Raw genomic sequence first — 13,723 nt, forward strand, 5'->3', positions numbered from 1 at the left:
GAAAGTAAGATACTCCGGCCGTTAAATTGCTTTTTCGGGCATTTTTTGCAATTTTTGAATACACACTGCGGCATTGTGAGACGGGTTGACATTGGCTGTGTCTGGAGTGAACTAAACAAAATAAGAGCTCACATTTCAAGTGCGCTGTTATTTAACGAGACGGATTTTTGCGCCGACCCGATATCTAGTTACTATTGTTGATCGAAGCAAAATACGGTGAAATGTTCAATGGTCGTGAACAGCTTGGTGATTTACGCCTCCGAGGTCGCTGATGTTCACGAGCAGCGGCGATCGGAACCCATAATACTTTCCCCTTCACTCATTTTACTCAACGTAAGAGCGAAGTGTAAAAGTTACCTAACCCAATTTTGTATGCGGTTGGAACAGCGCCCCTAACGGCAAATGTACGCAAACGATCCCATTCCATACAAATATGAGTTAACTTTTACGCTATCGAGAACGTTAAAAAACTCGCACTAAGCACACTGGCCAATGTGTGACTGTGACGATAAGGTAATTATGGTTATTAGAAACTAATTAAGACAGGAAAGCAATTCAATAGTTTAAAAATAAATTTGTTTTATTACTTCAAGAATTGTTTAATAAAACTTCTAAATAACTCTAGACCTGGTACATTAACTTCCTTATACCATTTTTCGTTGCTTAATGTAGCCCACCATCTGTTAACATTTACGTGTTTTTTATCGACTGGCAACACACAGTCTAGCGACGATAGAGTAGCAACACACGAAATGTCGGCAACCGTGAATTCATTGCCAGCCACAAAAATGTTCTTACTCAAATATATTTCTAAAACGTCGTACGCTTCCTGGATATCTGCGATTTGTTGTCGCGACATACCTTGTCCCCTAACGACACTATATATCACAGTTTTCAATCTGGGGAATAGAATGGTCGCGTCGAAGTACAGCATTTGGTCGATTATCGCTCGTATTTTCAAGTCCTTAGGGTACATGCTTTCGTGTTTCTCCTCACCATACTTCGATACTAAGTACGTTATAATAGCGTGGCTATCGGCAATCACCAGATCATCTTCTTCAAGAATCGGTACTGTATGTAGAGGGTTCTTCTCTAAATATTCCTGCGAATAGTGATCTCTTCTTGGTAAAGTCACTTCTCTCGTTTCTGCTTTGATACCGAGAATGTTTACGACCATAAGTGCAGACCTGGCCGGTGGACTGACCGATGTTTGGTAAATAATTATAGACATTTTCGACGGAGCACTTTTTGGAGTTTATCAACAGTTTTATCGGATTGTCGATAAAATATTTTTTATCATTTCACGTTGTATGCGAATTGCGTCATGGCCTTACGCATGCGCAGTTAATTTAAAAACTCGCAGTAAAATATTGTCTACCCTTTCTCCACCTTATCCCACTAGGCGGGATCGGCACAGCTAATTTTTCTCTTCCATTCTCTTCTATCAGCCGTCATCTCGACACTCACTCCTCTCTCTCTCTCTCATATCGTCATTGACACACTCCATCCATGTATTCTTCGGTCGACCTCTTCCCCCTCTACCTTGCACTACCATTTCCATACATCTCCTGTACAGAAAAATATTGTATTTTAACAAAAACAAAAAAAGGAAAAGCAGTGTTTAAATAAAACTGAACAACGTATTTCTACCAGCAAATTTAATTTGTTATTTTTTAAAGATTGAAATATCAGTAAGCCTACAGTTAATTGATTCGCGTCGAAGCATAAAATGAGATTGATTGATTGTATACTTTTTTCAAATAAATTTAGTAATAACACAAAATACCTAAACGACTTCTTAAAATTATGTTATCACATTTTGACTGTGTATTATTTGTTTGGTTCGTAATATCTATGAAATGTGAGTTTTAATTATTTATCGTTGTCAAATATGCAGACCGCGCAATGAAAAACGTAACGGGCGCATCGGGACGCTTGCTTAGTGCGAGTATTTAAACGTTCTCGATAACGTAAAAGTTAACTAAAATTTGTATACAGTCGGAACAGCGCCCCTAGCGGCGAACGTAGGCAAATGGTCCGACTCCGTAGAAATTTGAGTGAACTTTTACGCTATCGGGAACGTTAAGAAACTCTCACTAAGCACACTGGCTAGGTGGTGCGATGATTCCCAAACTGGTCGGCAGGAGGAGGATGAGGAGACTCGAGGATCAGGCTCAGTGGTATGGATTGGGAGAGGCCCTTATCCAGCAGTGAGTGACTGATAATGATGATGACGATGATGAATATGCCGGCTGATGATATACCGGCTACCGAAACCCATAGACTATTCAACTTCAATTAGTCAAAGACAAACTTGCGGGTACGTACCTACCAACATTAAACTATATTATTTAGATCTACCTTCCAATAAAATTGACGTAGGTTTGTTTGTTCGTGCTCTACGCCTCCAGGTGTCGATATCCGATCGATTTTAGTTGTTATTGGAAGGTACGGCTTTGTAGAATCAACGCACGACACGTTGGGTACAAGTAGTTTTTATATGTATATATTATTTAGCGACAGTCGTTGGGGATTTCAAATGTTTTCTCGCAAAGCACGTCGCGTTCCGGTTTGAAATGTGAAAAAGCCGATTGAGACTTTGTGCTGATTTAATCACTTAATCAAGACCTTGGGGTCATCCAAACACTTACGCAACTAAAAATAACGGAACCATTTTTTTTTCTTTATTGCCATATAGGCAGACGAGCATACGGCCCACCTGATGTTGAGTGATTACCGTCGCTCGTGGACGTCAGCAATGCCAGGGGCAGAGCCAAGCCGCTGCCTACCGTTTAATACTCTCCACAAGCCTCGTTTGAAGAAGGACATGTCATAGCGCTCGGGAAACACCGTGGAGGGGAGCTCATTCCATAGGCAGATGGTACGTGGCAAAAAGGATCTCTGGAAACGCACTGTGGATGAACGTAGTGGATCCAGGTAGTATGGATGAACTCTACTCAGGTGGCGGGCGGTATGTAGAAGTCAATTCCATAGTTAAGATATTCTAATAAAAAGGTTTGTATTTGTATTTAATTCTAAGGAATTCGGTTCGTTTCTGACCCAATTAACGCTGACTAGCGAGTCAATATGAATTGAAACAATTGATATTTTGAACAATATTTTTTTTTCTACTGACAAAGTGTCAACAAAGATGAGAAAGAAGACAATAGTTCTCCGTATTCTAATCCGTCCTCAATTCTGAAAATTTCCCACAAAATGTCTTCGTATTAGTTAAATTTGTTAACGTCTTAAAGGTAATTACTTGTAGTGACAGTAAATTTAAATTTCAGGTTCTGTTTCTGAGCGAAGAATAAGGGGCGGAAATACTATAGATTCTGATAAACCGTATGCTGTAAGTGTTCTTTGAAATGAACGTATATTAACGTTATTTACAGATAAACACGTGGTTTCATTAGTTCGAAACTTATATCTTACCACCACTATCTCTATAAGATGCATAACAATTGAACCGGCTCTAACGCGACCTTAATTTACACGTAATATTAAATTGCTAAGCTAAGCTACGCTATGTTTATAGTGGAGGCAGCGCACGCTAAGCTACGCTATGTTTATAGTGGAAGCAGCGCACGAGTATTTCATGGTACAGTAAAAGCTCTTCATTCACGGGGCGTTCCGCAAAATATGCCTTGAATACAGAAACCCTGAATATGGAAAAGTGCGCCTAGAAAGGATTTGGACTCGGTTGGTTGGATACCTACATATTGGAGTCTTTTATATCAATGTGTATGTACCAATTAGATCCGCGAATAATAAAATCTTTAGCCGTGAACATTTTGTGAACACATTGGATCGCATTTTTTTAATACCGCAAATAGTGAATACGCGAATAAGGTGCTTTTGCTTTACTACACTGCACGCTGTACCAAATGCTTCAAAACGATTGCGATTATTTGGAACCGCTTCAGGTCTTTAACTATATTTTCCTAAACAGTCTCTCGATCTTGTCAAGGATGAAAATCGATGAGACGTTTCTCCCAAAATTTAAATAATGTCAACATGAATTTTTACCGATATATGATACTGAAAATAGTTCATTTTGAAAGGTTTATCTGGTGAAGGCGCCACCGTCTCCGCAACAATACGACTTCTGGGTGTGCGGGGGTGCAATCATCAGTAAATGGTTTGTGATCACTTCCGCTGCCTGCGTGTCGGATGTTAAACATCTGTACGTAATAGCCGGATACAAGAGATATGTAACAACGGATAAATTAAGTTCTGATTCATGTACAAAGGAAATGAAAAAAAAGGTCATACTGACCTGTGTGCCTAAATGTGAGTAGACAAAAATTTCGTATGGTTCTCAAAGTTTTACACGTACAGATTTTTTTTTTTTTTATTGCTTAGATCGGTGGACGAGCTCACAGCCCACCTGGAGTTAAGTGGTTACTGGAGCCCATTGACATCCACAACGTAAATGCGCCACCCACCTTGAGATACAAGTTCTAAGGTCTCAAGTATAGTTAGTTACAACGGCTGCCCCACCCTTCAAACCGAAACGCATTACTGCTTCACGGCAGAAATAGGCAGGGTGGTGGTACCCACCCGCGCGGACTCACAATAGGTCCTACCACCAGTAATTACGCAAATTATAATTTTGCGGGTTTGATTTTTATTACACGATGTTATTCCTTCACCGTGGAAGTCAATCGTGAACATTTGTTGAGTACGTATTTCATTAGAAAAATTGGTACCCGCCTGCGGGATTCGAACACCGGTGCATCGCTTTAACACGAATGCACCGGACGTCTTATCCGTTAGGCCACGACGACTTCAAATGGTGTCAAATGGACACACGATGTTAATTGAGTAGCGTTTTGTGCTTTCGAACTACCAGTCGAGATTGATTGGCAAAAATTTGTCAAACTACGTTTTAATTATATTCTAAATAGCTGTACCCCAGCCCCACAAAGATTCTCATCATTAACGCCCCCGCAACTGGTTTAGGGAGTCCAACACTCATATAAATATTAGCCTATTCATTGAGTACATGTATTTTCTACATGGATACCAAGTTTCAAGTCAATCGGTTGTATGGTTCAGTAGTTATAACGGAACATCCGTAAAAACCACTGTAGATTTATATATTAGTATAGATGTAATAAAGCTAGAAATATAACTAGGTTGATGGTTAATGATTCACAAAATCAACAGTAGGGGGCAACTTTAGGCAACGGCTCAGCTGTCCACCTTGTATTGCCGACGTTCGTGAGCTTAGGTGGCTACTTATCATAGTAGACCATATGCTCGTTTGCCAAAGGCAATATGGAAAAGTTCTTAAATGTGGGGTTCGAAATAATTTGGAAGGGAGTAAGTAATTAAAATGACATGTGCGAGTGAAGGGAATGGTGGAACAGTAGCTAGTGACCACGGTCATGATATCCCTCGATAAACGCCAACCAGATCGTTGTGAGATCCTCTCACTAAAGTAACTCTTCAAGTCCTTTAACTAGAAGTTCGAATATCGGTTTATTAAAACTACTTTTACGGTTTAATCTCACGGTTTTTGTTATAGTCATTTTACGGAAGACGAAAGTGTTATTTATCGACATTTGAATTTTTATAACTACCGTCTTTTTTATTTTTTATTTTCAAGTCTCCTACGTTTCATTTTACGCAGTACTAACTAATGTATATGTCGCAGGCAATTTGTATGATTCCGCCGTTTACAAACGGCGTCGTCATTATAAAAACGCTCGCCGTTATGTAAAATGCCGAAGGCAAAATGTAAACTGCCGTGTCACTTTATAATATGCCACAACATAGCATCGACAATTCAAACGCCGTTTTCATAATGCCGCGGCAAATTGAAATGCTTAGTTCAATTTTTTACCACGCGCGCCACTGTTGATCAAAATAATAACAATCACGTCCAAAAATAACTGAAAACAGTGCAAGTATATCGTGTGGAGAAGACATTTTAGGAAATAATTCTGATTTTAAAGGTATATATTATAGTGAATTAAAAAATATATTCAATTCTCAAATGGAAGCTGTAAAAAAGCCTTGGACAAATAGTAAGATTTTTGAGGTTATTCGGCAACTAAAAAATGCTAAGGTGGCCACAGAATCTGGTTCGCGGAGGACTCCTGCAGATTACTACTGGTCAAAACAATACGAGGTGATGAGCATCAGTGAATTGGACTACCTTATTTTAAAAAGGATAGCCCTGATCCAACCGGTCGTGTAATACCGTTGAACGAATATTCCGATGTATTGTTAGAGATTCATAGAGGTTGCGGACATGGTGATCAAGACAAAATTCAGTATCAAACGAAGGATAGATTTATTAGTGTGAGAAAAGCGATTGATTTATTCGTATCGTTATGTCCTGTTAGTGAATCCAAACGTAACATACCAAATAAAGGTATCGTAGTTAAACCGATTATGTCTCGAGATTTTAATGAGCAGAGTCAAGCCATGAATACTTCAAACTTCAAAATAATATGGTTTTACTTACGACCTGTTTGTTTTATTTGAAAGTGTCATATTATCCTTAGAAGTTTTATTATTGTCATGAGTATATACCTATAAAGTGTGTAATTTAAATGTTGTTTTGTTACTTAAATATTTTAACTAAGTACTTTAAGAGAACCAAAGCACATAAATTAGTCTTACTTGAAATCTTCATTAGTACCTGATTACGGAAATAAAGCCTGATTATTATAAACTGCATTTTATTATGGTCACCCTAAAACTACAACCAATGTCGAAATTATAACTATTGAACGAGTTATCATTTTGCCTTCGGCATTTTACATAACGGCGAGCGTTTTTATAATGACGACGCCGTTTGTAAACGGCGGAATCATACAAATTGCCTGCGACATATAGACCTAACGAATATTACGTTTTTCAAAGTACCTACATGCTATTTTGAATCGTCATTTTCAAATCATCTTCCCAAGAATCACCATCAACTATATTAATACCGGCCTTGCTTTACAAATAATTAACCGGCCAAACGGCGAGAGCTAATACGGATTTATCTTCTCAATCCAGCTTACGAGCTAGACTATTTAAAGATCATAAAATGGTCGTGGATCGACATTGCCATTGTGAAAGTGGAGTCAGAATATGACTTCAACGATGAAAAGTACACCCAATTATGTTCTTACAAGCCTGCGATTATAGACGTTAATTATGCAAGGAAATACCAAGAGCCAGGCACGGACGCGCTTGTCCTTGGCTGGGGACATAAAGAGAAGTGGCGTAAGGTACTGTTTGATAAATATTCTATGAACCATAAACAGATTTACAGTTTGATTCTCATGCATGTTTGATAAGTTTGCTACATTTCAGTAGGGTGTTGTATAAGCTGTTAGGCTATGCGGATGGGTAGGCGATTGTGAAATCTATTGGCTTTGGCAACCAGATAAGCCGTTACCTTATTCACCTATAATTCGTCATTCACAACCCACCTGGTGTTAGGTGATTATCAGAGTTCATACACATCAACGTAATGCCACCTAAATGTTTTTTTTTATGTTTGAGAGATTACTGGTGGCCCGGAGGCCTTTCCCATTTTACCAGGACAGGTGGGCAATCAAGGGCGCAGGCAAAGGAGACCTAACAACTCAAGAGTAGTTCGCGAATGAATCTAGTACCGGATCGGAATCGCGACCCGCTGAGAAGATCCAGCGAGAAACTCAGCGGGCTGATGTTTAGGTTATATTGCACGGTTACCGGGGTCCCTACTCCTAGTGATAGAGCTAAAGGCGTCTAATACAAGGGTTTTGGATCTGGTGGATCCGTAAGGACGTGTCTTAGGCACCTAAATGTATGATACATATCGATTTATGAATTTTGATTATTTTGAAACAATGAGTAAGACGATTACGTAGAATCTAAATTTAAATCAAGAGTACTGCATCGTATAGCTCACTGCTTGCTCATTCTTTCATGTGACTTCAACTAATATTGTGAAAAAAATCCTTTAACAAAATTCATGTTTAAACATATTTTTCTTTATAAAATAGTTGTATTTTGGAATTAGTTATTTAGGACAGAATATATATTATTGCATAGCTTTGGATGTTCTTAAATTTGCTTAATCCTTTTGCTTAATTTAAAGCCAGAAGATGTATCCAATTACAATCAAGACACTTTGAACTACGCCCCGATAATGCTTCAAAATAAAGAAAAATGCACAGAGGCTTATAAAGATATAGAAAGAATGAATATTTTGATAGACAATTACATGATATGCGCGGACGGTAAAGGGAACATTAACGCTAAGGGTGAACAGATACTAAAAGGGAAACCTGAGGCCGATGGTTGTGCAACGAATCCCGAAAATCTGAAGGGTATTTTAGATGATTCGGTAAGTATTTTAAATTCCAGTTCATTTCTACTTTAAAGTGATCATGCGACTCCTTATTCCCCAGCAATTGTGACTTTGACTGGTGGTAGGACCTCTCGTGAGTCCGTGCGGGTAGGTACCACCGCCCTGCCTATTTTTGCCGTGAAGCAGTAATACATTTCGGTTTGAAGGTCGGGGCAGCCGTTGTAACTATACTGAGACCTTACAGCTTATATCTCAAGGTGGGTGGCGCATTTACGTTGTAGATGTCTATGGGCTCCAGTAACCACTAAACACCAGGTGGGCTGTGAGCTCGTCCACCCATCTATCTATTAAGTACATGTATTTTCTATATGGATACTAAGTCAATCAGATGCATGGTTTAGTAGTTATAACGGAATATCCGTAAAAACCACTGTAGATTTATATGTTAGTATAGATTATTTATAAATTGTCCACGTAATATGACATAAAATAAAATAAAACTAGTAATCTTATTTCAGTGTGAAAAGCCTTTCCAAAATAAGGACCCTAGTATTGTATTGTTAAATGCCAGAAAAAACAATTCAGATGATAACATTAGTCAGTTGGACACACGAAGGAACGACGATGGCGCGACTGGGATCTGTCAGGTATTCGTGATATAATTGAAGATATGAGTGGATGAAAGAGGTCTGATACAATTTGTTAATCTATATATTAATACGTGAAGCAAAAACTTTGTATCCCTTTTTACGAAAATTGCGCGGACGGAGGAGTATGAAATTTTGCACACTTATAGAAAATATAGAGAAGAAGTGCACAATGCTAATATTTTTTTTAAATAATGCATGAGAGATACCGGTAAAATGGGGCGTTTAGGGATTGAGAGGCGAATCGGGAAAAAACCGGGAAAATCTTTCGACGCTCAATATAAGTTTTATATTCGTTGCAAAATCTTCCATTTTTTGTAGTTTAATAGTAGAATGTTGAAAGTTCACAAACAACTCTGAATATGCATGAAAATAGCTGCTAACTTATAAAAAATCGCGTTTCAAATTAACTTCCTGTGGTGGTAATTATTTTAGTGCTAGAAACTTTGCTCTCTTTTATTTATTTGATAATAATAGAAGACGACTATGATTTATAAACGTTATTTAGTGTTTGAACCAGCATATATATTAAAGGTAAGTCTCAGTTGTTATTGGTTTTAATGTATTTGATTAAATAAAAATACATGTAAAAATCTGTTGTTTTTGGGGATATTAGGGACGTCTTAGGTACAAATAACAACGAAAAAGGGGTCAATTGGGATGAGAATACGTGAAATGGAAACGACCTAAGTATAAATAGGTACAGGTTTGTAGGGTTGTCTATGTAGTTATAACAATATTTTTTTAAATTTGTTGTTAAAAATCTGGTTTATTCGAAGCGAAATTGGGAATAAGTCTTTAGTTGAAATAGATAAGCAATTTAAAATAAGTAAGTCGATTTTGCAGAGACATGTAACAAGATCAATGAAATCTCAAGGTGGACAAAAATGTCTAAGTAATACTTAATAAAATATTAAATATTTGTTCAGAGTGGGGGTATTCATCTGATTAATCCATGGAATAACCGACACACCTAATCTCTTAACCCAGATAGAAATATCAGCACTGTCGATTGCACCTATAATTGAGGTGATGTCTGCCATGTACTTTTGTCAGTTTTTAATTTTTTTTTATTGATGATCACTTTGTTGGTGCAACTAAATAAATAAATTAATTAAAACTATATATAAAAATAAAAGTAGTGCCAACCCTAGCAAATTTCTCATTTCATCCCAATTAACCGCAATTTTCGGGTAAATAGGGATTACACCTATTTTTGCATTTTTTGCTTAAACTGGAATGCTAGTTGCATAATTATAATTGGACAACAAAGATGCCCCCAAGACTCAATCATTTTGATCCTGATATAGCATTATATACATCAACAACTACCTTAAAATTGCTCATAAAGTTGGAATTTGTCCCTAATCGCCCCATTTTACGGTACATTAAATCAATAAAGAAAACATTACACACACTACATACCATGTATTTGACGCACACACGCATGCATACTATTTATTGTCAAACTTTTGTTCTTGGCGTCTGTTGTTAAATTGAGAATAGATTAAATATTGTTTGTCTTTGTTACCATTTTTATAGTGGCGAAATTTGTAATTACAGATGTATACAATACAATCATAATAGTGTACAAACTTACAATTCCAATTAATTATAGTCGAATTTCGACTACTGCGGGACCTCTAGTTTTGAGAAAAAGCCTAACACACTTTTGGTTACTTGTACATTTTTCTTCGTACATAACTCCTTCATCACATGCAATTTCTAAAAAATAGCCTTTAACCCCGAAGTTTTAAGGTCTAATATGGATTTGTAGCGTGCAACAGTCGGTCGCACTCGGGCGTCATCGGTCGCGATCGGAGTTCCCGGACGCGCAGGTGTCCCGTGACGTCATGCTACGAGATTCGCGCGCGTCTAATAAGTTGTTTGTAAAACGTAATTTTAGTTTCAATTGGTATCTTGTAGTGAACAGTTTGATTTACCCTTTTTACTTTATACAATAACATTGTACACATTATATATATTGTTTCAGAACGACCACGGCGGTCCACTGGTGACTTGGGTAGGAACGCATGAGGTTTTAATTGGTGTAGCATCAGTGTTTAGGGTCGATTCAAACTCCCAATGCACAGGCCCGTATTTATTTACCAGCACAGAATGTAATGGCGCATTCATTGGATGCATTTTGAATCAAACCGTTGCGTGAGTACTTTTTTTCCGTACCTATTACGGGTAGGTGAGCTAGTGAGAATTTGCTAAGAGAAACCCTAGCAAGAGCAGTCCTTATACTATTATTAGATAAGATTTTAAACTTCGCTTTTTTAAGGAAGCTTGGGCCCACATTACGAAAAAAGAATTTAAAATAAAACAAACTTGATTTGTATACAAGTGTAAAGCCTTTACTGGAGTCATATAACTTGAGATATGAGAGTTTTTTAAAAAGAGAGTTTAAGAGAGTCTTACTTATAATTGTGGAAGTCTTAGTCTTATAATTGTGGAAGTCTTTAGAAGAAGAGGTAGACTTAAGAAAAACTGGATTGATGGTGTGAAATATGATATACGTAAGAGGGGAGTGAGCGAAGAAATGGTATGTGATAGAGGAGTTTGGGAGGAGAAAACATGTTGCGCTGACCCCAGGTTACTGGGAGAAGGACAGGATATTAATGATATGTCTTGAGATGGGACTTCGAAGTCCCAAACTAGTTGTATAACGACTGTCTCGTCTAGATTTCTAACTGTAGTATCGTGGAAATGATTGTTTTTTTTTCAGACGACGCACTGGAGTCTGCGATCAGTCACCCATCGAGAGAGGTTTTGATATAATCGAAAAGAGTATTTCCTGGAAAGGTCATCCGGAAGGGTAAATTAGGCTTTTTACTTCTCTGATCTTTTTTATTTATTTATTGCTTTTTCCCCCCTCCCTATGCCAGCCTATGCTAATAGCTTTGAGAGGCTATTTAAGCTTCTCCTTGAGGTGTCGGTGAGCTCACGGGGCTCAAACCGGGTGTGTGTTTAAGCAATATAATTCGGTCCACCCGATCCGGTGGACCGAATGGTAAACGGTCGACGTCACCCTAAAAACGTCATTATGGATTCTCCCGATCCACTAACGGTGCTTCTAGGTACTTCAAGGACCGGTCACCGTTCTCGTCGAACCCGTCGCTTGCGACGAAGGGCTCGACGAGTAAATTAACTCTCAGACACAGCCCACTGAGTTTCTCGTCGGATCTTCTCAGTGGGTCGCGTTTCCGATCCGGTGGTAGATTCTGCGAAGCACGGCTCTTGCTAGGGTTCGTGTTAGCAACGTCGTCAGGTTTGAGCCCCGTGAGCTCACCTACTAGTTAAGGTTACGCTGGAATAGCCTCTCAAGGTTACCAGCTTAGGTAGGGAAAAAAATATTGAAATAGCCCTTTAGGTTATCAACGATTAGGTACGAAAAAAAAACCAGTTAACATTCCGCTTCGAAAAGCGGAACACACGTTGATATTTCTCTCTCTCTCTCTCTCTCTCTCTCAATAGCCTATTAATTCGTTGTCCCACACATAGTTCTAATTATGTTCGTAACTCTTTCGTCGTGCAATCTGTTCTGCTATGGAATGCGCTTCCTCTCGAGATCAGGACTATTACTAACCGCTGCACGTTCAAGTTAAGGGTTCGGCGAATGCTGTTGGAAAAGTTAGCGGAATCGTTATGAACTTATATAAGATGAAGTTACTTGTTAAGGAAATTTAGTAATATATTCCTTTTAATACTGTATAAACTATTATATGTTTGTATGTGTGTATATATATGTATATGTGATTGTGTATATAATAATATGTATTAATATAAATTTCATTGCACCTACCACTATTTACTCTACATTACCTTTGGTTGACTGGTAGAGAATGCCTAATAAATAAATAAATAAATATTTCAAGACTCCGGTAACAATTTAGTATGCATAAACCTATTTACAAACTAAAGCTGTTAAAATTACTTTTACATTTTAGACACACATTTCAGTTGTGGGCAGTTCGTTTTCCGTAGACACTGTTTTTAAACACAATTTGAATTAATTTATAATATGTTTAAAAAATTTCAGACCTGCTCAAAACGAGTTATTAAAAATGCGACCCCAAGTACCGATCACTCATTTTGGGTAAATAAACAAAATGCGTTGCACATGTTAATTTTATTAGCATTGTGCCTTAATGTTTAAAACTATTTGTTTATTAAATTTGATACCTAAAAAAATGGATTTTATTTTAAATTATTTTCACGTCCGTCTGGTGTAGTGGTAAGTGACATGGTCACTACACTAGGGGGTCGCGGGTTCGAATCCCGCCAAGGGAAGATATTTGTATGATAAATATAAATGTCTTTTCCAGGCTTATGGATGTATATTAAATATATGTATGTGTATAATAAAAATCTTACATTTATTTCCGATATCTGGTACCTGTAACACAAGTTCTTTACGAACTTATCACGGGACCAGTTAAGGTGGCGTGATTGTTAGTAAAATATTTATATTATAAAAAAAAAAAAAAAAAGTATTTGCCGGGAAGTTGGAACGCGAAGAGAGTAAGGTACGTATTTAAAGCAATCTTTTATAAATGTTTAAAACAAGTTGCCGATTTAAAAAAATACAGTTAGATACATTTAAAATATTCGCGATTGAAATGATTTTCGTATTTTTAATATCGAATTTTCGTTCTTACCATTCGACTTGGAAATTAACAAATTAGGTGGTCAGTGGAACGTAATCCGCGACATCTGGCCAAGATCTGGCGCAGAGGTTGATCAAAAATAAATTATTCAATCAATT

The 13,723-nt window shown here is 37.6% G+C and overlaps 2 protein-coding genes across 5 annotated transcripts; one reads left to right on the top strand and one right to left on the bottom strand.

Moving 5' to 3' along the window:
- Nucleotides 1-539: 539 nt before the first annotated feature.
- GSTe2 (glutathione S-transferase epsilon 2) lies at nt 540-1,840 on the bottom strand. Of its 4 annotated transcripts, none has more exons than XM_062676243.1 (2): nt 1,787-1,840; nt 565-1,568 (listed from the first exon to the last, which is right to left on the bottom strand). In XM_062676243.1, the coding sequence occupies exon 2, from the start codon at nt 1,229-1,231 to the stop codon at nt 584-586; it is 648 nt and encodes a 215-aa protein (XP_062532227.1). In that variant the 5' UTR covers nt 1,232-1,568; nt 1,787-1,840; the 3' UTR covers nt 565-583.
- Nucleotides 1,841-2,788: 948 nt separating this feature from the next.
- LOC105841781 (uncharacterized) lies at nt 2,789-13,068 on the top strand. Its single transcript, XM_038020740.2, has 8 exons — nt 2,789-3,352; nt 4,065-4,293; nt 7,021-7,235; nt 8,093-8,341; nt 8,824-8,952; nt 10,946-11,115; nt 11,684-11,773; nt 12,998-13,068. The coding sequence occupies exons 2-8, from the start codon at nt 4,257-4,259 to the stop codon at nt 13,056-13,058; spliced, it is 951 nt and encodes a 316-aa protein (XP_037876668.1). The 5' UTR covers nt 2,789-3,352; nt 4,065-4,256; the 3' UTR covers nt 13,059-13,068.
- The last annotated feature ends 655 nt before the right edge of the window (nt 13,069-13,723 follow it).

This window comes from Bombyx mori, chromosome 26 (genome assembly GCF_030269925.1).
Source record: "Bombyx mori chromosome 26, ASM3026992v2".
Classification (NCBI taxonomy): Eukaryota; Metazoa; Arthropoda; class Insecta; order Lepidoptera; family Bombycidae; genus Bombyx; species Bombyx mori.